Source organism: Lepidothrix coronata, unplaced genomic scaffold (genome assembly GCF_001604755.1).
Source record: "Lepidothrix coronata isolate B3197 unplaced genomic scaffold, Lepidothrix_coronata-1.0 Scaffold89, whole genome shotgun sequence".
NCBI lineage: Eukaryota > Metazoa > Chordata > Aves > Passeriformes > Pipridae > Lepidothrix > Lepidothrix coronata.
Window position 1 is genome coordinate 542,438 of NW_016690269.1, and position 27,097 is coordinate 569,534.

General features: G+C 39.2%; 1 protein-coding gene across 4 annotated transcripts in view; it reads left to right on the plus strand.

Annotated features, from left to right (window-relative positions):
- The first annotated feature begins 184 nt into the window (after nt 1–184).
- The window catches only part of CUNH9orf3 (chromosome unknown C9orf3 homolog), a 159,267-nt gene continuing 132,354 nt past the window's right edge, over nt 185–27,097 (plus strand). Inside the window, exons 1-7 of one of the 4 annotated variants that reach the window (XM_017821180.1) lie at nt 185–417; nt 2,785–2,927; nt 4,293–4,378; nt 5,045–6,007; nt 11,479–11,645; nt 16,333–16,489; nt 19,940–20,188. In XM_017821180.1, the coding sequence (XP_017676669.1) occupies nt 5,202–6,007; nt 11,479–11,645; nt 16,333–16,489; nt 19,940–20,188 (1,379 nt within the window). In that variant the 5' untranslated portion in view covers nt 185–417; nt 2,785–2,927; nt 4,293–4,378; nt 5,045–5,201. The remainder of the gene's footprint in view (nt 418–2,784; nt 2,928–4,292; nt 4,379–5,044; nt 6,008–11,478; nt 11,646–16,332; nt 16,490–19,939; nt 20,189–27,097) is intronic. The other 3 variants (XM_017821177.1, XM_017821178.1, XM_017821179.1) reach the window with 3 other exon arrangements.

A 27,097-nucleotide genomic window follows, 5' to 3' on the forward strand; every position in this document is an offset into this window, starting at 1 on the left:
CCCGGGCGGGCAGCGGCCCCCGCTCCGAGCGTTCCCTCCTTGCCTTTGCCACCCCACCCCCCCCGGCTCCATCCCTGCCCGGGCCGGGCCCGCTCCGGGCCGGCGGGGCCGAGGTGGGATCCTCGTCCCGCAGCGGTCCCGCCAGGCCGCGGCTGGGGAGGCGCTCCGGGAGGGACGAGCTGCCGTCGCTGCCTTCGCTCATGAACTGAAGGGCTGCCCTGGAGCGCGGGGAGCAGCGCAGGGCTCAGAATGCAGCGCAGGGGGATGCGCAGCAGTACCTGCCGCCTTTTGTCGCACCGCTTGAATCAGTGCCCCTGTTCTGGGCCTCTGGTTTCCTGAAAGAGCTTTAAACATCGACCCACTCAAAGCTGGTTATTGAGCTGTCCCACCCGTTGGCCTTTTTAACACTAGAAACATGTAGGTGAAACTCGTATTTTAATAAGTGGTAGTATGTAATTCATCTTAGGATTTCGGCCTAGTTGTGTGTTAGTTCCTTTGCTGAGTTTAATGCTTAGTTTTGCAGAGGTCAGGTTGAGTGTCTGAGGTGGCTGGCCATTGTCAGCATTGGGAAGAGAAGAGTCTTTTTCTCATTTCAGCCTTAAGAAAGTGGTTCTTTGGCATGGTAGGTGGTATTCATATACCAACTGCTGCACTGAGTTAAAAACAGCTCTATTTCAGTACCGATTTTATTTGGATGCTTCCTTTATACCAATATCATGTGACAGGCATGCTCCATCTCCTGAAGGTCAGTTGCATGTGCCCCTTCCTTGTGTATTTTGAGTGGAAATAATTCTGCTCCTCTTTAATGCTGTTCAGCATCTCCACAGAATCGGTGAAGTTGGAGGGGACTGCTGCAGACCATCAGTCAACTGCTGCAGCTCAAGCAGGGTTAGGTATACCAGATTATCACATCCACCTTGAAATAATTCTGTAAAATAAAACATGAAAAATTCCATCCTTACATAAGTGTTTGGGATCTTATTTATAAACATAGTAATGTAGATTTGTGGGTAGGGACTTTTAAAACAAGTATTTGGTCTCTGTTTAATTGTTTTAGGTATTCAGTCACTAGTGTAATACAAATAATTGCCAGTGGACTAAAGAGAAGTTAAGGGGAATATCGGGATGCTCTTCTTAGCTTCTTTACCAATAGTAAGATATGCTTCTCTTTCAGTCTTTTGTTGCTTTTCTCAAGGAATTAGTATTTGGGGGGCGGATGGAGACTTTGATTTTTTGGTGTTTCCCCTCTTATTTCAGCTGAAAGAAGGAGTTTTCTATCTTGACTTGTAATTTCAGCTCATCAGAATTAACCTCCTGCTGTAACTTGTAGTTAGCAAAGGTCTTGCATTATGCTCATTATTTCTCTAGTTTTCATACTTAAAAGAAGATTTCTGGAATGGCACCAATTATTATATCCAGGGACATTAGTAATTGAATTCATTTCCGCATCCAAGCTCATTACAAAATGTGGTGGTTTTCTTGTGACGCAGAGTGAGGTCTGCAAGCTCTCTTCTCTGGATTGTTTTGTAGCAGTTTAACAGTAGCAAATGTTCCTATTAGCTTGTTTAAACCTTACTTTCATCTATAGAAGAACTCATTCTTGCCTTGAAAAGGCTTAAGATGTCTTACCTATTTGTGTTATGTGTCGGGGGAAAAAAAAGTTTGTAATTACCAAAAAAATGGATACATATTACTTGATATTTAAACAGTAAAATTATTGTTGATGCTGATGTTCAAAACTGACTTCTGGGTACGATCTTAATGTCTTACACTGTGTGAAAAATTTCTAAATCTTGGATTTGGGAGAAGCTGCCATGAAATCAGTTTAAAGAGAATTAGTTATAAACTGCTTATAATTATGAAAGACAAGGTTTATCCAAAAGGCTCTTTTTTTTTTTAATTTTTAAATTTCTTTAAATGCTAAGTAGAGAGCGTTATAGGTTATAATTCTAATACCTGCATGTTGAAAGGAATTGAATTAGCTTTTATGTACAGATGAAGCAAATGCTTAGCTGAAGGTGAAGAGAGGCCAAACATGGCTTTGTTTTGCTGATATAAAAAGCTGTTGTTTAAATGTGTGTCATCTGGATATTGGCCAGTGGAATGTAGGAAAAGTCTGTGGTGCAGAAGTTCGTCTACACCTTTTGAGGAATACAGTGAGTACATAATATAAACCAGCTGGTCTCTGTGCTCCAGAGGTCCCTGTTTGCAGATCAGGATATTCCCTTAAATCACCGCTTGGGTGCACATGCCAGGCTTGTGTGCATGGAAATAGTTCCCTACTGACAGTTGTTCCAAGTGGGTGATTCTGGCAGAATGAGCTGCTGGGAGAAATATCTTCAAACAGACTTAGCGTAAATTGGTAGGGTTCATCTGACCATCTTTAGTTTTCTAGGAAACTGGATTTGCATAAATTTCTGTTGAGTTGCTTTAGTTGGCTGTTATTTCAGGGAATGTGTTTGTGTACTGTCTGAAAAACAGAAGAGATGAGATGGAAATGAGCACTGTCTTGGGGCTTACTCTCTGCTACTTGTGTCAGCATTTGTGTTTGAGTAAGTTTCTGCAACTCTGATTTTCCACGATGAAAAATAGTCGAAATGGTTTCTAAGGCATTAACCAGTTAATGTATTCAAATTATTTGGAACTACTTTCAAGTAGTTCCCAGCTTAAGAGAATTTTCTGGGTCTTGGCAGATGTCAAATACAGAGTTGTAACTGCTTGGTTTGGTTGGAGATCAGTCTCTTGATCTTCTCTCATACAGCCCTTTCATTTCTGTTTTTTAAGATTTTGGAACTGCATGAAAAGAAACAGCTCTGAAATAAGAGGTGTTTTGTGTATGCGTTGTATTTGGCACATGTTTGCATGACAAGAGGTAGGACTGTCTTGACTGCTGCATTTTGCACGTGCCTTTCACATTCGTGTAAGAGGTGAGGGGTGTTTTTTTTGTGGGTTTCTTTTTTTTTTTGTTTTGGTGGGGGTTTTTTTGTTTGTTTGGTTTGGTTTTTGGTTTTTTTTTTGTTTGCTTTGTTTGTTTGTTTGTTTTAAGTTCCTAAGCCTTTCATTTGCTTCCATTTAGCAGTGCCTCTGCTGAACCTTCCAACAAGTTCAGATGGTTTTCTGATTTTCTCATCTGGATTATTACTGTTGGAGTGAAGTTAAACTGGAGTAATTAGCTGTTAGCAATTGCAAGTATCAGCCTCCTAGAATAATGGAATTTCAGTGTCAAGTACCATAATTGATGATTCTAGTTTTTAATGGGCTATTTGCAAGTTTAACTAGACTACTTTTTGTAACAGTTATTCTCCATTTTCTTGTTCACCATTTGAAATGGTGATATTCTGGGTAATTCAGGTGCCCCTGAGTTTTTTTCCTCCACCTTCCCCAGTAGGATGGAATTATATTTCCAAGTTCTTCCCTTCCCCTTTCTCTTTATTACATTTTCCTTTTAAGTGTAACAATCAAGACTATGAGTTACTGTGTTACAAAGAAACTTTTTTTTTTTTTGCTATAGGTATTTTTAGAAAGTTTAATCTTGTCTACTTTGCAACCATATTTTATTTTGCCTGGAAGCTTTTTTCTTGTATTTGAACCTATGGTTCTAATTCACATTGCTGCTTTTTGTATTAAGTGGAAAAACAATGTTATACAAATATCATTCCAGGAAGGACCATTTCTCCCCTGTTTCCCATTCTTTGTGCCTTTTATGCAACTCTGTTATGTGCAGGTGATCAAGAGTGACTCTATTCATGTTGGCTACCATCTGCTGTTGTGGTTGTTTTTGAACATCTTGTCTTCTAAAATATTAAAACATGTAACCAAATAATTAGCTTGCCTTATAATTCTATGACTTACAAAGTACATTTGATAAGGAAAGAGCATTGAATGTGAGGTCTATTTTTAAAGTATACTAGTTATTTGTTACATCTCTGTGTTGAAGAAGTGTCACACAAAACAGTGTTTGTAAAATGATCATCGGAAGTTTGTAGTAGAATTACAATTCCTGGTTATTTTTTATGCTTAGAGTCCAGTTAGTGAACCACCTTTTCTAAAGTTGAAATGCATTACTTTCACAAAAATGAAAACCAGATACTCATATTATGAGCATAACATAGCAAAGAATCTTGCATAAGACAATGTTGAATAAGAGAAGTATCTAAAAAAAAAGACTGCATGACTTTTGGACAGTGGTCATAGCAAAACAAAGAATACATGACAGTTTAACTTCTGTGATGAACTTCTGCTTCTTGTTGCAACAAATGTTGATGCATTTTCATATTTTCATGCTTTTATAGGTATTTACATGTTTTCCAGTGAGAAGACCTTTTGTTTTGCTGTAAAGCACTTTTGTCCGGAGTGTTGTGAGTTTCCAGCTATTAAGGTGTAATTATATACCTTAAGTATTTACTTATAGTTTTTAAAAATCTTCATGAACAATCTCAAAGGAATACTTGGAATGCACTCTAGTAAATTGGCTCATGTTCTTTTTGTTTACCAGAAGTGCTGATATGAGAGTGGTTGTAATGTGGAAAGTATATTAATCTGTGGAGATGCATTGTATATATGAAATTATTACTCTAAAACTTTAAAATATGAGGTAAATTATACTTACTCTCATTATTTAAAACCACAGTAGAAATATATCACTATCTCTTGATACATTTGAAATAAATAAAACTTCAAACAGCGCAGTAATAAATAAAGTTAGATGTTTCGTAACCATGTATCTTTTCTAAAGGATTAGTGAAGAGAGTCAACAGCAGCTGACTATAGTAAGGGTTGTTTCTGTCAGTTTATAAAAGCTGTCTAGAAATATTTTCACTAGAGTTCTTATCTGAAAAATACAGCCAAGTGGTTCTTGACAGCAAATCTTGAAGCAACTAGCTTGATGCCATCCTAGATGGGTGCCGTTCTGTGGAGTTAGAATTACCCTTTGGCTGTATGATTTTTAATAAAGGGAACTGGACTTTAAATAGCTTTTAGAATTAGTGCATTTCAGAAATGGTTGTGAAATGATTTTTTTTTTTTTTTTTTTTTTTTTTTTTAGAATGTGAGAAGTGGAGAAACTACAATTAATTTCAATACTCTAGTATTATTCAAAATTATTTTTGGCACTGGGAAGCTGAATATTCTTCTCTTTCTGGAGTCATCCTATGTAAGAATTGTCTAAGGCTTTGTAAAACTGTTGCCCAATAGACTGGAACATGGATCCACAGCTAGACCCCATGAAGGATGACTTGCCTTTAATGGCAAACACCAGCTACATGCTTGTAAAGCACTACGTGTTGGACTTGGATGTGGATTTTAAAAGTAAAGTTATTGAAGGCAGCATAGTTTTGTTCTTTGAGACTGGGAGCCAGCACAGGAAAACCAGCAGTACTGGCAGAGAATGCTGCCAGTCAAAGTTTGATCAGTCCCATAAAATGAGGGCATCTGAACCCTGCCATGTTCCTGTGACAAATGTGAGTGCCTGTTCATCTAAAATGGAATATAATGGTTTTGCTGTCAGTGGTGAAGGTGAAGAAGATACTTCTGATGAAAATGGTAACCATAGCAACAGTGAACAGACTTCTGGGATTTCCAGTTCAGAGGACTGCTGTGACAGAGAGAATCATGGGAACCAGGATTTTGTGCTGGTATTGGACTGCTGTGATTTATCTGTGCTAAAGGTTGAAGAGGTAGATGTTGCTGCTGTGTCAGGCATTGAACAATTTACAAGGCCTGCCAAGCTAACTGACGTTTCAAAGGAGCTGGGAAATCTCAGGAATCACATTGTCCATGAACTCGTGGCTCTACCTGCAAAGCGCTGGGAGGAACAGCTGTGCTGTTTTACTCACTGCAGCCAGGCACCTGGCTGTGGAGAGCTTCCCTTTGCTACTGGCCCTTGGAGCTTGGAGATCAGGAAACCAGGAATTGGTACTCCAGCAGACTTCCCTCACGCTATAAGAATATGGTACAAAACCAACCCGGGTGGAAGATCCGTGGCATGGACCACAGACCAGAGTGGCAGGTATGTAACTGTTTGCTGAAAGCTTTGTGTGCAATAATTTTAAATAGCTGCAAGAATGTAGCAAAATCGTGTAGTTGCTGAGCAGCTGTGAAGATAATGAGTACACTCTTCCAGAGTTTTCATTTCAGCCTTGGTTTGAATCCTTTTGCTGTCCTCCAGGAGAACAGACAAACTCCCTGCTCATGAAACTCCAGTGGACTCGAAGACCTCAGGCCTGTCTAAGTGATTGTGTCTTTTCATTCTGAGCAGGAATAAATAATTTGTGTGTATGTCAATAAGTGTGTGCAGGGAATAGGCAATTATCATTTAGGGGAAGAAAAGGTGTGAATGACAGGTTATTTGTACTGTAATACTTCGTGCTCTTTTTCCTTCCTGGCTTACACAACTGATTGTACAGCATGAAGATCAATACACGTAACATTTAACAGCCTTACTTCACAGCTGGTCCTTTATCAATATTGTAATCAGCTTAGAAATGCAGTCCTTTCCTGTTTATTCTCATAATCAACTTTTGAAATTTCCTTCATCTTTTGTGTTCAGCACATTGATGGTAGCAAATGAACTGCAAACTGAAACAAGAGGAAGAATTGGCATTATATCTAGTGGTTGTGAAAATATATGGTACTGTACAGAAATCTTTAATATAAGCTCTTTATAGGAGGGAATAGCAAATAGTTTCAAGTTGATTTATTTTCAGGCTTGTGTAGGATATTCCAAAAACTAATGTCTGTCAGAAAATCAATTTTCACACCAGACCTTCTTGCTACATTTTTAAAAGAAAGTTTCATGTGATGAGCCCATAAATATAGTGATAAAGGTCATTGTACAAAATGCTGTCAATATTTTCTGCCTCTTCTAAAATTAAAGCCCATTTATAATGTATAAAGTATTATTACATTATATTCTCAGAAGAGAATTCCTTAAATTGTTCTAAATTATGCATATGGTGCTTTTTTAAGCAGATGACAAATCCTTTGCCAAAGGAGTCTATACTGTGGTTCCAACCCTGAAGAAAAGTAAATAGCAAAGTACAAACATTGCGTTGACTGCTCCAATGTTTTCTTCTAATTTAACACTAGTACAATGTTTTGAAATTTAGCCTATGCACAACTTTATCAAGACTTCAATTTTATTTGTTTTAAACAATGATGTATTACAATACACAAAAAAAATCAATTGAAACAAAGCATTTGGGGGATGAGTTTAGGCAAGTTAAGTGTATACAAACATGTTATCACAGCAGGGCACACTTCTGTTTTTAGTAGAGAAATTGAACACGTGGAATTTCAGCATTTCTCTGTTTGGACTCTTGGGGCCAAACAAAAACGTCAACCACAGAAGTGACTTGTATTAATGAAAAGAGAGAAGGAGGGAAAGCTCTAAAGCAATGACCGGGAAGCCTTCCAGAGTACATTTGTTAAAAGAGACACTCCTGACCCCTCTGAACTGATGCTGTTCCTTCCACACTGCTGTGATGACACAGGTGTGTGCTCAGCTGGCTGATAAGGCATATTAGGTAGGTAATCTAACTGAAAATAAGGGTGGGGGGCAGAGAATGGAAGAGAATAAGTTTTGTTTGGAATATACTACTGAGGTTGGTTTGGAAGGTAGCATTATCTACTACAAATTAGAAAATGTGTCATGAAAATAGATGTTTATTTTTCAGTGGCATGAATTAGCATCATTCTGTGCTGTTGCATGGTGGAAATGCAGGAAGGGAATAAAGAGCTTGTTTTTCTTCATGGGCAAGGTTTGGTAGAATAAGATACTCCAGAACCCTGGCAAGTCACAGACCAAATCCTAAGAGGCTGCCCTCAGCTGCGGGGAATTCTCTACTGGTATTTTGTATAATTTTGTTCCCAGTGGATATTTGTATTTGAGTAATTAATGAAGCTGTGTGAAGTTTGTTGGATTACTCATGTCATATGCAATGATTCCTAAAGAACAACAAATGGTGTCATGAATACAATGGAGAAGTAAAACAAAAATAATAATAATTTTAAAAGTATAGGCAGACCTTGAGTACGAAATGAACAGATTTGATATTCCTGAAAATGTGAATGGCATCAAACAAATATTTCTAAAAAATTTGAATTAGGTCCTCTGAGTTAGTTGTCCTAACTAAGAGGAATACCATGAAAAAACACATGGGTAATTATTGACTGGTGTTTTTTCCAAAAACAGAACATCAACTGAATGTTTATCATTAGCTTTAAGGCAGTAGCTTGGTTTGTCATTATAATTGATAGGCTTACATGGGAAACAGAGATCTGCCAGGAACTGGTTTGAACTGGTCTTGTTATGTTATGAAAATATGTGGACGACTGATGACTTAGGATTGCATGAATCAAATTTTCCTTGGAGAGATTACTGAGCAACAGACAGTCCCAAGTCTGCTCTTGGAGCAAAACCGAACAATACCACAACTAGTACTTGATCTCTCCAGTAGCCTGGATGGCTGTTCACTGGGAATTACTAGTCATAAAGTTGTCCAGATGAGTGACTGGAGATATGTTTTGCAGGCACTTGTTTTTCCAATGTAACAAGTAAATAGACAAACAGTCTGAGTTCTCTGCTTATCTTTCTTCTGCTGCATGCAATTTCCTTATCTATTCCAACCTATCTTGGCAAAGATTGTGGGTGGCCTAAATATTATGTAAGTAGATGATCTGAATGTTACAAGACCATTAAAAGTGAAAGACCAGAGTTGGAGAGGGTAGATAATAGGAAAGTTCAAGAAAGGAATTGAGAAGTTTCTTGCTAGCAGGGGTAGAGATAAAGCAGGGAAAAAAAAAAAGGCAAATATTGTATCAATTGACAAAAGCAGTCTAAAATTCTTTGTCATTCTTTGATGTACCTAGGTTAGCTAGTAATTTTTCTGCATCAAGTGAAGAATCTGATCCATATCAGGATAAGAATTATATTTCTGGTCGCTTTACATGCCGGAACTGTGCTACCTGACCCAGATCAAAGCAAATTATCAGTTGCAGTGAGTGTCCTAAAGTAACACTACACTATTACCAATATTGTAAAAAGAAATTAGTACTGTAAATGAAGTATAATACCTGATTAAAAGCCGATATAATTGTTGTTCTGATAGTTTTCTCTTGATGTGTAGAACTTGCCTTTCATTGCTTTAGCAGGCTGATATAATATGGTCTGAAGGCAAAAAGTGCTCTCTGAGAGCCAGGTAGCATTAATGGTCCTGGTAATGTCTGTTCTATGAAATGTTTATACTGTGTTTGACACTGCATTACAACATTTCGTTTATCACAGCTCTGCCAGCCAGTTTTCTCAGTCGTTGTGGAATTTACCTCTAACATTTCTTTGGAATATGAAAATCCTTTGTTGCTCTTAAGACTGGGGTGTACTGATGGCACCCAGCAAAACAGCCTTCAAAAGGCATGCAAATCATTGGTCAAATATATATAGCAGCAGTCACTAACCCCGCCTTTCCTCTCACTCCTGTGAACTCTGCTAAGATCTCTTTTTACAACCCTCTGTATTTTGGTAAAGTTTTCATGAACGAGGAACCATCTTTTCATCTTCATCCCTCCCAGCACACATGTGTTTTAGGGTAAATCATAAGTCCAGTATCTCTTGGCTGGCCTTACTAGGAGGAAGCAGATCCTCCTGGAAGGTAAAAAAGCAAGCTCTTCCCTTTTCTTGTGAATTCACTTCTATGCACTGTTTATTTTTGTGGGAGAAACCCAATTCTTTTAGGTATATCAGAGTTGGTTACAGATTCCATTTTAGGAGTTTAATTCCAAATAAATTAAGTTAATTAAAAACTTTTACAGACGAGTGGTCTTTTGCATTTAGTTGTGCATTTTGTTTTACTGGTTAAAAGGTAACCAGTTGACTTTCTCTCCACTGCAGTTGTCTGAGCTTCACTTGACATCTGTGTCCTACTCTATTCACTCTAATACATGATAGGGGGAGTCAGATTATTTTCTTTTTCTGCTTATATGCATTAACAACATGCCTACTTAAACTGCAGTTTCCATTCCTGTTTTACTGGAAAATCAGCTGGCCTGCATTAGTTAAACCACTTGTTTAACTAATTGATTGTACCAAGGTAACTTGATTGTGCCAAGGACAGCTCTGGGTCCGAAAGAGCAGATAGCACTTATGACAAAAGGGCAAAAATATCTTCAGAATATTTTTCATCTGTGACTGCCAGTTTTTTCCCACTCTGTAGTTTAGCGTTACCTTTAGGGAAGGAATAATTTGAATGGAGGAGCAGTTTGGAGGGGAGTAAACAAGATGCTCAGATCATAGCCATTGTAAAGTTGTTTTTACCTTAACAACCTGTCTCCTATTTGCTAAAGTGTCATGATGATTTTTAAACTCAAGTAATGAAAAATACTGATCAGAACATTTTTATTCTCAAGCATTCACAAAATAATGGATTGTGCTCCCAGAATATTAGCTTTAAATATCATAGGTTTTAAAAAACTATGTAGTGAAGTGATGCATCCAAGATTTTTTTCTTTTACTGGAGAAACCTACTGACTGTGATTCTTTATATAAATCATGTTAGAAAAATTAGCTTTCTTTTTTTTTTTAAGCTGTGTTGTTATGCAAGTAGTAGGAATTAAGATAAAACTGCAAAATGCAACAAAAGTAAACCAAGAATCATTACATCCATCCACTAGCAATAGCAAGGTAGGAGGAGTTAAATGAGAGGCCTTGTTATCTTCCCAGCTGTGGCTGAGGGGCTAGTAAGAAATTGGCTGGCATAAAACTTTGCAGCTGAAATTGGAAAGGGGCAGTAAATCAAGAGGCTGCTGCCTAGGAAAGGGTTAGAGACACTGCAAAAAGAGCAGTACTACAAGGAAGCTTGCCCTGTGAAAATTGAGGAGGCTGAAGCCGATAGGGAAGATATTCTTTCTTCTTATTATGTGCCTTGTGGTTGAAATTCTGAAAGACAGGTGAGCATTACCTTACTCTAAGAATAAGGGTAAAAATGTCAGGATTTATTGAGGCTTGGACTAAGGAAAACTCAAAAACTAGATCTACTGCTGAGTTTGCATGAGCCTCCAGGTTGTTAATCCAGGAACTGGGATTAATGATAATGAAAGCACTACTGTAATTACAACAGGGAGGTATCACAAGTTGAAGCCCTGCAATGGCATCTTCAGAGGATACTCAGAAGTCTTCTTTGGCCTTATAGGTTCAGCTGAAAGCCAGGTATGAGGCTGGAAGACTCATGCAAAAGCAGTGGAGGGGAAAGACTAGAGTTAGTCTTTTCTAGTTTATGTAAAATTATTGTAGTAATCTTACTTTTCTTATCTTAAATGACTTAGATTGTAATTTTATTGGTTCGTGTCATGCAGGTTTGAAATCTGCAAAGCTGAGGTTAAAATAAAAAACATGTCAGTACAACAGTAGTTTTGATTTTTCATAGAGAACTTAATTCAGTCTTTCTTATTGTACATCCAACTTCAATCCCTTTTCCTTCTGTCTAGGCCATGTGTTTATACGATGGGATCACCAATAAACAACAGAGCCCTTTTTCCATGCCAAGAGCCACCCATTGCCTTGTCAACATGGCAAGCCTCTGTCCGAGCAGCTGCAGGCTTTGTGGTGTTAATGAGTGGGGAAAACACAGCAGAACCAGTCCAGCTTCCAGAAGGTGAAATATATTCTTTATAGCAAATTATTTTCTATGCTTTTATAATTAGATATAAAGCTTAGTAAATGCATGGTTTTTGAAAGAATGAAGTTCCTAACCTTAAAAGCACTTCCCTGTCTCTTTGCAATCTCCACGTCACTCTATGGAAAAGTTACCTGCTCAAGGACTTAGGACAACTTAATAAGAATTGAAAGCATCAACATTTCACTGTGTTGCTTTTTACTTTTTTTTAACTCTGTGTTTCCAAAGCTAGATTTCACTTTTCATAAACTGGCTTTGTTTTAATCACTTTGTAGTTGAATGTTTCATAGATGAAGTACCTTATCAGGCTCTCAACAACTTCAGGCCTTGGTAGATAATTCTCTCTCCGTTGTAGTTCTCAGGCAGAGTGTAGTTCAGCATGCCAGTGATTACAAGCAGTCGTTGTGTCATATCTGTTTCCTGAAATACATGGAATAGATGAGAGATGAGGAATATCAGGTCAGTGCCCTGAAAATCTGAACTCTGGGTGTTTTTTTTTTTTTTTTGCATTGATAGAACATACCTTTTGCAATAGTAAGCAGACAGGAATTTCTTCTGTGTTGGTTAAACTTTATTTTCTAAACTGTCTGCACAGAGAAGGAAGTTTTTAAGGGAGTTCTACACCTAATAAAGTATATCCTGCTCCCATTAGTTTTGATATATCATGTCAAACTGGTTCAGTATTTTCTAGTGTAAGTAGTTCCGATTAAAAAGTACCATATAGGAAAGGGTTAGAAATAAGTATTTCTGGGGGAAAGAATCTTCTATTCCCCTTTATATAGGCAAGTTTATTCTTGGGGGAAAAAAAAAGAATGAAAATCTCCTTGATTTGAGAACCATCAGTTAATCTGTTTGCATGGAATTGTCTCGTTATGTTTGGCCATGTATGAATCCTCTTTCAAGGCTTGTCTCTGCTGTTAAAATATGGAAAACTGCCATGATGAGCTGCTCAGCTCACTTGGAGATTAATACTTTCCTGTCTCAGCATTAGCTCTTACTTTGTGTGTCAGATGCTGTGTAGGGTTACCTCTCCTTTTCCCTAGAGGTAGCTGAGCTTCATGGTTGCAGTACGCTGTGAACATCATCTGTATTTTGTGGTGTTTGTGTTAGTGCAAACTATTTCAGGGAAAACATACTGATAAGTACAAATATTCACAATGGTTTTGCATCTGGCATCAACAGATACTAACTCGGGCATTTTTTACAGTTATAATGAACTCTATAGGACTCGAACAATTTTAATGATTTCAGAGATAACTAAATGCATTAAAAATTCTAGGAAGGAATTACATCATTCATCATTATTATTTCAAGTAGAAGAAATAAACGGCCTTTAAATTGTTGTTTTGTGCAATTACAAATAGATTAAAATCTCCTGCTCTTGTTAAACGTTTGCATGGAAGGTTTTTCAGTTATAACCCATAGAACAGGTGATTGTTGCTGCATGGTTTTTACAGTTATGGCATGATAGATTTGCTCTGCAGAACTGAAAAAAAAAATATTTTCACAATTTCCTGTGGAGAAAAGAACAAAATATTTTGGAAGTATTATAATTGCCTAAAATAATTATGTGTAGAATTCAAGTTCTTTTAAAATACCATTACAAATAGCAGGACTGAGGTGATCTTCCTCTATTTTTCCCATGGACTAACCCTAGCGTAATATCTTGTTCTTCCCAAGGTGTTCTTGCTTAGTCTGCAGATGTTGTTATGGTACAAAATGCTGTGTTTGGTAAAGAAAGCCGCCTCCCTGCTCCCGCTGCGCTGTATTCTGTTATCCTAGAGGTGGTGCTGTCTCCAAGGTAGACGCTGAAAAGCACAGGGCAAACGCGGGGAGGGGAAAAGGAGTCGAGTGGAGCTGTGATCCCGATCTATGTCCTGGGATAACTCATGTGATACAGATGAAGGAAGACAAAACAAAGCCCACTGACGTGAAGAAAATGTAAGGAAGGAAGTGAAATTATGGGAGAGAAGGTCGGGCTGGGAGACCGTCTTACCAGTAGTGAGAGGAGAAGACAAAATAAAAGTTAGTTAGGCTCCCTTTGAAACAGTTCTTCATGGTTCTGTCTGCAGGGAAGCATTGCCAGCATAAAGACCGTCTCAGTCACTGATCAGCCAATGCACCATTTTCCAACCTGAATGATTCTGTGGTTCTATAGAGAGAACTCACTTGTCATGCCTGTGTATGTGATTTTTGTTGTTCAAGACAGAACAACTGTAGGATGAGTATACAGTTATCCTACACAGTTCTACACTATGAATGCAGAAGGCATCTAAAATCCCTGCAGGAAATGGATTGAGCTCTGGTTAGGTGTGTAGAGACAATGGAAATCTTGGATCTTATTCTGGGAGGATCCATAGTTCCCATGATTTCTATAATGCTTGCAAAATAGGATGGGCTTTGGTACCTTTGCTCTTTTGCATGGTTTGCTCTAAATAGCATACGTTCATTGCTACTCTGTGTAAATCTCTGAATGGTGCACGTGCTGCTCTCTCTGCACTGCTGAACTGATTGCCATTCATTTTGACATTCTGTTCAAACTACTTGTTTGTTTTTTTTTTTGAAAAAAAGCCTCTTTGGTCTTGCTTGCTCTAGCCTGTCTTACTAAACTTGTTTCTCACTGTAACCCTCTCTAATCTCTGTTTGCCTAGCACAGGCCAACACCATTTGCTTCTAGACAATCTCTTCATATTTGTGAGAGCCTTCTCCTTTGCACCTCGTGCTGTTTGGAACAGTTTTCTGTGACTGCTTTTTGACTTCTGTGCTTTTTTCATAACAGTTGAAAACATGTGATGGTTTTTCCATCACAATTCCTCAAATTTTCACTCTTCCCCTGCTGTTATTTAATTCTTAAGATTTTACCATTAGCATAACTACATGGAGCCTTTTGGAATGCTCTGTGTGTGACAGGTGCAATGCTAAGTGCAGCACCTCTGAGCCTTGCCTTGTGCACATGTCAGTCAGTGGTAAAGCTGCTGCTGACTGCAGTGTGTGCCGGCTTGGGCCTCTAGCACAGTTTCTATCAATGAAACTCTGTACATCAGGCGTTTGGTATCTTGAAATAATATATTGTTGCAGTCTTGAGTGACCTTTTTCTCTCAAGGTGGTACTTGCTTGTCTTGGCTCATTTGTAGCTTTGTTAAGTTAATAATAATAAAAAAAAAGGTGAGGTGAAATTTGGCAAACAGTTATCCTCTTTGTTCTTCATGTGTTGGAGCAAAGAAGTTCATTCTGCTTACATACTGACGGGAGGTTAGGAAAATTAGAGGAGTAATATACGTTCACCTGACAATACAAAAGGGTTTTGATGTTGAATGTTGCCAGAAGTGGAATGGGGTGAGGGAGTATAAGTGCATATAAAGAGACAAAGGCTTTATCTGCCTCTCAGAAGACTTCACAAACAGTATTGTTTTTTCATACTAAATAGCAGGTGAAAAATTTATTGAGGCTAAACCCAAAGATGTTTTTGCTTGTCCTTGCTTTGGACAGCTTGACCTTCTGTGGTCATTAAGGTAGGAAATGAAGAGATGTTTTGCAGCAGTTCTTTATTTCCTTTCCTTTATGCCTTGGTGATATCCACTCGGTTGTGGATTTTTCCTTTTTAAATTTTTGGTAGTGTTCCATAGCCGTAGTCAGAATAGTATTGCAAAAGAACAAGTATTAATGTTCTCTTAAAATAAATGAAGTTTGTGTGTTTCCACAGTTGCCCCAGCTACAGTTGTTTGCACATGATTCATCAGGTTGTAACTCATGTTAGGCTCTTTCCAAGAGAATTAATCTATTAGTATGGTGTAGTGACTGTATTATGGGCATAAATGAATGTGTGGATGTGACCTTTAAGCTATATCCTTTTTAAAGGGGCAAACTGAAAGTCTAAGCAACATTTATATTAATGGAAAGTGTGCTGTTCTAAAATGTCCTCCAGTTTAACAAAATCTGTTTGTACATACAGTCATCCTGTACCATACTCTTTGTCTTCCCACACTGTGTTCCCATAATGATAAAGCATCTTTTTACCTTCTAATAGCTCTCATCTTGTTTTAGCACATTCTGAATATCATGAGCAAATTGTTGGCTTATGTAATATCCCATCTGAGTCCAAGCTTTGATTTCCTACTGCCTGGTTGACACATCACGTATCTCAGATTGCCAGGTCCAATTCACAAGCATTAGTGTTTTTTGTTATAATTTGGCTATCAGTTTGGTACTGTCCAGAACACAAAGAAAGGTTTTGTTCTGTGTGACATAATACAAACAAGGCAAAACCATAAGGTGGTAGGTCCAAGGCTGAAAGAATTAAATTTTAATATTTTGTGTATGTTTGTATTTAAAGGTGTTATTAGATTTCATGTCTGATGTAATTCTTGGGCAGTAACAGTACAATCGGGTTAAGTTGCATTAATAACATCCCACTTATGGATGATTTATTTACAGATACAGACATCAGCAGATAGAGCAAAGTTGGAGGTGCAAGTAAACAGTACTGAATTCGTGGTGGTTACATATGATTGTTCTTCTGTGTGTTGGTGACATTATTTTTCTTTCCTCAGAAATACCAGGTTTAAAGGTGGGAGGTTTGGCCCAAAATCTCAAGTACATAAAAATGTCAAGTACCTAATGTGTGCTGTGAGACTGATGACTGTACAAATGTTCTTTTTATTTACAGATATCTTGAGCTGGTACTACTATGTGTCTATGCCAATGCCAGCATCCACCTTCACCATTGCTGTGGGGTGCTGGCAGGAAGTTAAGCAGCAGTCCTTCACAGATGCTATTCCAACAAACACTGAGTTTTCATTGCCATCTGTACAAGCTGATTTCAGGTTGGTGTTTATAATATTGTTGAAAAATGAGATATATGGGTAGAATTTCCATTTACTCTCTGGAATATGAAAATGAGTCATATTAGTACATGAATCAAAATAGAACTTGTTTAATCTGAACAGAAAAACCTTGACAGGAAGATAATTCCAAAGGCATTATTTCATGGGTGTGGGTGTGGTTCTTTTTATGTGACAACAAGCCGCTTGGTGAGCAATAGGGTTCATAAATCCCACTATCCTCAGGATTTGTATCCTACATCCTGTGTTGCTGCAGCAATGCCAGTTCCTGTCTTGTTTCTTACAATGTCTATCTCTAAGATCTTTCATGTAACTGGACTCAGTCCATTCTGGATACCTAATGCCCCCTGCTAGAATATTGTCTGCTCACAATTCCCCTCCTCTCATTTGACCTCCTTTAGACCCTCTTGTGTCTTCCTTGAGTTGTGAAGACCAGAATGAGACGTGATAGTCCAGGTACTGCCTGAGCAGCTCTGAACAGAGGGGGTGGTTGTGTCTGTCTCTCTGCCAGCAGTGCCAGTGTAGCTGTGGGATCCGATTTTCCTTGGTGGCTGCAGTGTCACACCACTGACTCATGTTCAGCTGACTGTCCCCCAGGAACCCCCATGTCCTGTTCAGCAGGGCTGCTCCCCAGGCACAGTCCCAGCCTGTGCTGGGCTCTGGGCTTGTGTCACCCCAGGTCAGGACTTGGCACTTGTCTGTGTTGCTCCTCTCACTGTTCCTGCCAGCCCTGTTCCTCCTGCCTGTCTGTTCCCTGTAGGACAGCTCTCCCTCTATGTGTCCCTCTAACCACCCAGCTGGGTCTCATCAGCACACCTGGAGGCAGTGTTTCCAATCCCACCCTGCAGGGTATTTGTGAAGGTGATGAACAGTGTGAGGCCCAACATGATTTCCTAAGGAGCTCCACCTGTGCCAGGCTGCCTGCCGGAGTGAGAACCATCCATCATCAGTCTGAGTGCAGCCTGGGGTCGGTTCTGTGCTCATCCTGCAGACCACCAGCTAGGCTGTCTCCTGCCAGTTTGTCCAGCTGTGGGAAACTCTAATCAATATTTTGCAAAAATCTAGGCAAACGACTGCCAGTGCTCTCTCCCCTTGTCAACAGAAATTGCTATTTTGTTGTAGAAGGTGATTAGGTTAGTCAGGTCATAAGTATTTGAAACTTTGCCAAAAAAAGCCTTGCCTTTTAGATAGCTGTTTTGGGCTAATGCTGTGTTAACATTAAGACGGTGGAAGTCCTTCTGGTTTTGGTAAAGCTAGTGAGACTTTGGAACATGAGAACGTAATAGGGTTATTTTTTTTGAATTCGAAATTAAAGGATTCTGATGGCTTGCATCCTGGCTAATTTTGGTTAAAAATTTTGTTATTAGTGTTGACAATAGAAATTTTTATAATTTACCTGGGATCAGTAAGACATGCCTATGCAAATTTTAAAATAGTTTATAGGTTTGATAAGCCTCTAGAAATTGTTTTGTGTTTATTCCTTTGCCATTTTTATGTTTATAATATGACTGCCTCTGCTGAAGTAAGCTGTAGAACTTCACTATAGTATTCCTCTCTACTGTACAGCACATTTGGTAATAGGAATTTTTATTGATTTGGTGCAAAAGATTATTTTGACACAGTGTTGCTACCTTTTGTAAAACTTCTGAAACAGAGGAAATATTTTTGTAACTTTTTGTCAGTGCAAGTTTTAATCCATGCGATGGTCATTGTTATGAGTTGATCTGTGTAATGGTTACTGGATGAGTTAACTGACACAGTGTGATATATCTGCAGCAGTTGAGTTGGTGACAGTGGAAGAAACAGAGGTAATGTGTCTTGAGGGGGGGAAAGATCAAAAAAATCCCCAAATCCTCTGCAGCAGGGTGTCTATTGCATAGACAAAAAAGGAAACCCTAAGTGTTTTGCAGCTAATTAGGACATAAAAACTTATGTCCTTAAAAATATGCTTTTACAGTTATATCCAGTTGATCTTTATTTAGGGTTAGCACAACAGAGATTGTTACTTATTTTAGTCTCTGAGACCAGGTTACCAAACTGACATTATGCACAGTAGCAGACATTTCTAGAAAGGCTGTGAAATGGATAGAGAAGCAAATGTTAAGCCTATGCCTCTGATAAGGTAATGGAGATAAACTCTGGGCATCAGGAAAAGGAAGGAGTTCTGAAAGAAGCTGTTGAAACGTGTAATGTAATTTTTATCCAGGTGCCAGTGAGTTTGGCTTAAGGAGACTGTATCAAAGTAAATGTTAAATGGAACTATGGTGTTTTTAACTTTATCTTCTCGTGGTCGTTTAAGTACTTGGCAATTTTTACAAGAGAGGGGGTGCTGGCTTTCGTGTTCCTGCCTAATCTTAACTCTGATAATAAAATACAAAGTGACATTGTTTTAGAGCAGAAATATACTGGATTAGACCGTGCTTAGAAAAAAAAAAAGTGTACTGATGGATGTGGTTTCTTTACATACATGATCAATGAAAGAACTTTGAGTCCACATCTTTGACAGAAAGACTTACGTAAGGTGCTAAAGTGTTGACACTGCAGCAAAATCTTGTCCTTTTCTAGATATTATCATTTTGTTTTCTGTGCCAGCACTTAGCTTCAGCATGATTTTCCAAGTATAAATGCTTTGGGCAATGCTAGGTGCCTGTCCAGGCATAGTAGAACCAGGTTCTTTAAATTCAAATTTCAAACCAAAGAGAAGCTCTCCACTGTACAGAAGACAGGCTAACAGGTGAAAACATGAAGTTGATTTCTGTTTAGATATGAGTCTATTTGGGCAGATAACTTATTATGAAGGTATATGACTCAGTGTTGAGGAAGGATTTGATTTACCCCTCTTTTCTTCCAGCTACAGCTCTGAATATCCTGCAAAAGTAACATAAAGTAAGGCTGAGTCTGATGTGGCATTATTGAATGTCTATGGTGATAATCCTGAGTTGCTATCTACTGCTGTTCTTTACTTAAGAAGAAAAAAAGAATCACTAAAAGTGAGAGAATTTAGTAACAGCAACAGAAAAAAATCCCTCATGGAATTTCATTCTAATTGCACATGTTTGTGTTAATGTATGTTAACATGTATGGGATTTTATTTTTGTAGTCAAATTTCAATAGGAATTTTCTGAATAAATGCTTTTTATTGTTATTAGTTCTCTTTACATATATTTTGAGCATTTATTCTTTTGATGCATATCTGTTATAACAACAAGACGTGACTACTATTTTTTTAGTTATGAGTAACGATTATCAGTTCTACTCATGTACTAATGAGTGTTTTCACAGTGTGTGAACAGTGTGAGAATACAAGTGAGCTGCTTTTATGGAAATTCATTCTGTCTTTCTGATGTCTGGAGAACATCCCTGTCGTAGCATAGTCAGTCGTGCACATTTCTGATCTCACATTAAACTGTTGGTTTGTTTTGTTGTTGTCAGCTGGCATGAAGCAATGTGTGGCCATGTGGGATATCCCTGCCGTTTCCAGAACCCTGCAGTGAGCTGGCAGGCAGTCATTCCTCACAGAGTCTTCTCTCCCTGCTGCCTCATGGAGCTCTGCGAGGAACGTTTGCTCCCGCTCATCCCTCAGTGCCTCTCGGCTGCTTTCTCCACGCTGGGTACCCACCCCTTCTCCAGGCTTGATGTTTTGATAGTTCCTTCTAACTTCTCCAGCCTGGGAATGGCCAGGTAAAGAAACTTCTTAGTATCTCATCTCCTGTGTTTTGTTTGACTTCTTTTAACTGCGTCAAATTGCTGTCAATATAAAGTTGCTGCACTGTTTTTCTTAAATCAAACTTAAAACTTTGTTCTGACTTTGTGTGAGTAGGTTTGTTTGCATCCTTTGTGATCTTTATTTTAGTTTTAACGAGACTTCCTTTAGGGAAGGAAAATATAAGCTTATTAGCCGTGTGGGTCTGAATTTCCTCATTTGCGAAACTGAAGTTGTTTTATTGGTTTTGTTGATTTAAGTACTTGATGCTGCACTCATTTTGTCTTGTTTTCTTTTGGCATTGGTGTTACCATTATGTTTTGATAGAACAAGGGCATGTTAAAGTCTAGATCTAGAGTTTCCTCATAAGCCTGTCGTGATTTATGAGTTTCTGCTCAAACACTGGTCTTCAGAAGCTGAGTAAGGCAGATTGTAAGGATCATATTATCAAGTTTTCATGGAATTGTAAAAAATAAAAAATTTAAATACTTTTGGTTTTGCAGTATAATTTCCAGTGATGCAAGGACAATAGAATTTTAGCTCTATTAGTTGTAAGACAATGCCTAGCAATTGAAATTCCCCATTCACTTTTAATTTTTCTTAAAAAAAAAAATATTTCAGTTGGTAGTGAGAAACTTTTTGTTAATAGCAGAGATCAAAACACTGTTTTTATTCACTAGTGCCAACAGTAGAGTGGATTCATGTAGGCAGATGTACAAAACATCCAAGAAAAGAATTAAAGGTAAAGCTCTGTTAGAAAATAATGACTGAAAGGAAAGCTGTATTCCCAGACTGTATAGTTTATATTGTGGAGCTCCTGAGGCAGTTGTCAAATAGGTTTGATATCTGAAGCAATTTTAATAAAATGCTTTCATTGTAACTTCAGATATGTAGGTGAACCGGAATTATAGAACCATAGAATGGTTTGGGTTGGAAGAGACACAATCATCTGGTTCCATCCCCTCTGCCCCATGGGCACAGACACTGAGACTGGGTTGCTCAGAGCCCCATCCAGCCTGGTCTTGAACTCATGCAGGGATGAGGCAGCCACAGCTTTTGGGTTAAAAGTAGAAAATTATGCTGGCACATAACAATATTGTGTAGTTCTTAGTATAAGTTTACTTGCCTTTTTTTTTTTTCTGAAGATTTAGAAAATTTAAAACTTAAACAGTCAGTCACCCTCCTCTGTCATATAAGCCTCGTTGCTTTGTAGATACTTTTTACTGGTTACTGGTTTTACTGGTTACTGAGCTTTCAATGATACTTCTTCACTGAAAGAATCAAGTTGCTTTGGGCCCCTGCCAGATTATATTCTGTGGTGCTTTGCATAGTGGTTTGATTTGGAGTGAAGTGTGATGTTCTTGAAGCCGTACAAAGTTTGCAGAGCTGCTTAGCAATTTTCTCTGACTTCAAAGGTGTGGTACTAAAGGGTTGACACAAGTCCTTATGGATCATTGCTGTTATTAAGAAACAGGCCATTTTACTTAGCTTGTGATAAGAACAGTGATCTGGGGAACCATGAAGGGCAAGACACACAAACAGTAAAAAATGAATGAGAAAGCAGAGAGCAATGTCTGGCCAAAATCACAGCACGCAGTAGGAGAAATCTTCAGGATTCAGTTGTTGATATGCTACTGCTCTTTGGGAAATTGCCAGTGCTTTCCCTGCATGTTTCCCACAATTTTTAGGGAAAAGATGCCTGCAGGTTTCTGTTGCAAAACCATTTGTGATTACTTGAGTCCAGACCTCGTGGTCAAAATACTGTAATTGTGCTTTCTTTGTGAAGAAGGTGAGAAAAACCCATGCTTTCATTCCCCTGTGCTGCTTCTAACCACTGTCAGTTTCAAGTGATACATATAATTGAATATAAGTAGAGGATGAAAGAATGGGTGTGCATACTTCCTGATGCTTTTCATTCAACAATTCCTCAAGCCAAACACATTCAAATTTTTCAAAATTTAAACAATTTAAGAAATAATTTGAGCTGTTTAATTATCAAGCTCTATTTGGGCAGGAGATTATTAAGTGACTCATAATAGCTTGTTTGTTCTTGTTTTGTGTGATTTTTCAAATAGAGGCTTCTATGTATGTAGCAAGCTGCTTAAATGCTTAATTCCTGTGCATACAATGAAAATTACCTAAATTACTTCAGTTAACAATAAGCTATGTGCAAAACTGTGTCCAAACCCACATAAAGAAAAAAAGTTAGTTATTACCTTGGGTTAAAAAGGATGCTTTTTAATAGTATTTATTTTTTTATCTTCTAGTCTATCTGTAGCAGTATAAACATAACATAGTATGCCAGCACATAGGAGGTACTGTTATGAGAATTCTAATTGTACTCCTGCCTACCAGTGAAGGAAGTCATAAATTTTAGCCATTATCTGAAGTATCAGGGCTTGACAGCATTTGGCATTTTTCTTTGTCTGTTCCTCATCAGGTGATACTTACTGTGGTTTTCATATCCCCAAATACTTCCTTTTATTTGGGAGGGATGTTCCCCAGCATTTTAGATTGGGGTGAAATTCATGATAGTTCTTGCATGGAGTGACCTAATTAGGCATTTTAAGCTGTCTGTTTTAGTGGCAGCTACTCTGGGTCAGCTGCATTTCTCTTGGAGTCTGATAGATGCTTTATGAGAAAAACTAGTTGAAAGCATATTCATTTCACCTGTGTTTTCTCTACACATTTTCCTCTTTCTCTAATTGGCTGTGGACTTCTGTATGGAAACGGGATCTTGCCTGTGTATAATAATTGCGGCCATCCCCTCTTGCTTCCTGCAGATCTTTGAAGCTGGAGGATTTAGTTTTGTACTCTCTCTTGGTTATATATGGTTTCAGTTCCAGTGATTCAGTATACCTGCTCCTAAATTCATGCTAGTAAAAGAAGGATATGGTCTCTATGTCTTTGTTGATGATATTACATTGAACTGTACATAAATTAAATTAATAAAGCATTGCAGACCATATTTAAGTAGTTTAAAAACCAGAGATTCAATGCTTTCTATAGAATGTTGAGAATCTCATGAACACCTAAGAGTACTTAATTGTCTGATTTTTAAGTTCTTTCACTAGCAGAAGAGAGTGAAGTTGAGTAGAAGGAGTAGGGAAGTGTGTCAGACTGCAAGCCCAAGAGCTCCTAATTAGATTTTTCAAGGAAGAAATCCCTGACCACATGCTACACTGAAAGGTGCACATCATTCATGTACTTGGAGAACTAAGAGGTTAGAATCAGGAGATTAAAAGTAGCACTATGTTTTGATGCTGTTGATGGTACTCTACTCCCTTAGGAATTGGCAACCCCATTGGCATTTAAATATAGGAGGTATTTCACTGTTGCAAATGCTCTCCTGAACAAGCAGTTCCTGTGAACAAAGCTGAATTACTGATTTCAGATTAAAAATAGGGTCTCTACCTTGGTTATTTGTGCTCTTCAAATCAGTTCATTCCCAGTCTGGATTTTTGGATCACATTTGCAAACCCACTGTTCCAAAGTCTCTTCCCACAGACCTACAGCTCAATTTCCTTTCCTTTTGTCAAAACCTGAAGAGACTGAATGCCTTGTCCTTTTTCATTTCCTGAGGAAAAATATTCTTTCAAATGCAGAAGCTCTGACTTCTGGTGCCACGTGAGCCTGTGCTTGAGACCTTGACTTCCCTGTCAGTGTTTAATTGCGTAAGTCCTTTCACAGTCACACCAATCTCTTGTGTTTCGGTGGTGTTAGAAACTGCTTAGCAGCCTTCTACTTCTTACAGAGCAAATATGCTGATGTTTATTTTACTCCCCTGGGGGTTGTAAGCCTTTGTTTGCATTCAGCTGAAGTACTCTTTTTGAAACAATGGTCTTCAAAGTCTTTTGTTCCGCACACATTGTTTAAATAACATAAGATTACTGCTCTTTCTGTTTGAATTAATGTATTTCAGATGTACTAGTTTTGTAGTAAGTTCTAGCACAAGGAAAAATTCTTAGCCAAGTACTGTGTATAAATAACTTGACTAGCCACATCACATGTTGCTGGGATCTAGAAGAATGTGATGAGAAAAAAATCCCATGGTCTTAGTTTTTCCTTGAACACTCAGTAATGACTGTGGTATAGGTGGACTTCTGGTCTTACCTAGTTTATCTGTTCTTGAAGGCAAGTATGCCCAGCAGAGCTAGTAAGTTAAATGGAACCAACGAATTTCTGATCAAGATACTGACATTGTCAAAGTAGGAACCTAATGTTAGGTCATTTGAATTCTATTTAGGCTCTAAAATCAGTGGCCTCATTTTCAACTGTGCTGGACACTCCTGAAACCCAGATGATGTTTGGTGACGGAAACATAGAGGATGCTTGGAATATTTGTAAATCAGGTCAACTAGCTGGCTAAATATGGGTGTAGCAACCCAGCTTTCAATTCGTATTTATAAAGATCTTATTCACTCTTCTACTCTCATGTAAAAAAGTGGTCTTTGGTATTTAAGAGGAAAGAATACCCCTTTCTTCCGAGCACGGTGTATCAGCAGAACTCTTGAGTGTTTCCAGTCCCTGTCACTAAGATTGTTAACTTTCTAAATTGAAAGGGAGGAAGGCTCAAGCAGCCTCTTTGATCTGTGCCTCTGTGACCACGATTTGTCTGTTCTGTTGTCTGCAGAGTTACAGTGACTGCTGATAAGTGCAGAGAAAATCAATATTGGAAAACATTCAAGGGTCAAACTTAAGTGTAAAACCTTTAGTACTGTTCAGTCTTGCAGAACTGTGTTTGACTCTTTCACTCAACTGTACAAGTCTTTTGTGAGTCTGTACAGTAGCGAACACTTTTTTGCACAACATTTTCTGACTCTTGGCTGAAGCCTGAAGTGTAATTTGCTACCACTGCAATCACAGTCCTTCATCCAGTTGTCATTTTACTACCAAAACAGGTTTTGCAGTACTTTGGGCATAATATATTTCCTTATTAATGTACTGAGCTGCCTTATTGGTCTATTAACATTATTCTTTATAGAATAAATCTCGTAAGATGCCCCATTACTTTAAACCAAGACTATATATTGATACATGAACCAATTGCTTCTGGTTTCTCTCCCTCCCTCTTGGCTTTAGCAACAAAAAATGTAATTTCTTCTTAGAGTAACTGAAGAGTTAGTAGGGCTCTTTTGATGCTACTGTAGAACAGTAACTGCGTTTTTAAATTCTAGGATTGGAATTATGTAAGAGGCTGCTAGCATCCTTATAGTTAGGGGTGCCTAAGCATTTCCAATATAAACTTGTATTTCAGTGGTTTATTACTGTCTGTAAGGACTTTTTTCCAGCTTAAAGCTGGCATAAGGTGTTTTGGCTTAGGAAAACTGTGTGTGTGTATTGTACACACATATGTGAGAGGCCAGCATGTTTCTATGCTTATTAGTATGACCAGTCTTCGCGAGCGAAGATTTGGGAAAGGTCATTAACCCTTCGAGCCTGCGCAGTGGATTTTTTAGGTGAGACCCAGCGTGCGCTGAACTGAGCCCACCCTTTAATCCTGAGGTTCATCTGCCGGGGCCGAGCAAGCTCGGACAGTGGCAGTGAGGGTCTCAGGACGTAGGTTTGTTTAGAGTGACCTTCTCTTAGATGGATTGCGTTACAGGGCTGACGAGCTCCATCTGCCCGGGGGCTGGGAATCAAACCCGGGTGGCAGCGGTGAGAGTCCTGCACCCTAACCACTAGACCACCTATTATATTTGTTATATATTACAGAGATATTATATATATATGTGTGTATGCCTAATAGACATGGGCGGGACTCCTGGCTGCTGGGACGTCCCCGCACCGCACAGGGGGGACCTCAGGCTGCTAGGACCTTCCCGCTGCACGTGGGCGGGACCCCTGGCTGCTGGGATGTCCCTGCACCGCGCGGGGGGGAGCCCTGGCTGCCAGGACCTTCCTGAGCCACATGCGCTCTGTGCACGCGATTCGGCCCCCGGGTGCAACCACGGCAGGAGAAAGGAGAGAAAAGGGGAGCCTTGCTGACAGGTACTGCCCCCCCATGAAAGAGGAGAGGGGAGCTTCGAGCACACACAGGTTTGCCGTTCCAGGTTTGGGGGGGGAGGGCTGGGGGGAGGTGGAAGGGGGGGAAGGATTGGGGAAGGGTGTTGAGCGGCTGAGGGGGTCCTCCGACTGGCAGGAGGTAGTGCGGGACAATCCCGTATGAAATGTCACAGGTGAGCAGTGCACCTGAAGCTATGTGGTAACACAGTGGTGGAAGGATAAGGTCAGGGTGGATAGTGGGTCCTTTCGGAGTGATGGGGGTCCTGGCCAGGCTAGGGCCTTGAAAGGCACCCCCGCCTTGGATGGGTACGGGGGCCAGAACGGTTAGTTTGTTTGCTTGTCTGTTGGTTTTTGGTTCACCTGTGGCTACTGCCCACGTTCGGCATGTTCTGGATATATTTGCTTCGCTCTGTTACATCCTGTAATGGTAGACAGGACAAAGGGTTGTTCCTGGGTATCTCTGTCAGATTGTTTATAGATAGGTGATAGGAAAGTAGGAAATGAAAGACTTACCCAAATCATTCTAACAGGAACGTAGCCTGTGCACCCCTATGTGGTTGCAAGCTATGCTGGTGATGGTACATGCCTTCGGTAGGGTCACCCATGCCAGACAGGTCAAAACCGTAGGACCAGATTTAATACATTCTTGGGCAGGATGAGCTCATTAGCCTTCTGGCAGTCATCCTAGGAGAAGGACAACTCTAATCCCAAACCCAGGCGGATGGAGCTCGCTTAGCCCTGTAAGGCCATCCATCTAAGAGAAGGTCACTCTGATCAAACCTATGTCCTGAGGATCTTGCTGCCACCGTCCAAGCTCGCTCGGCCCTGGCAGAGGAACCTTAGGATTAAAGGGTGGGTTCAGTTCCGCGCACACTGCATCT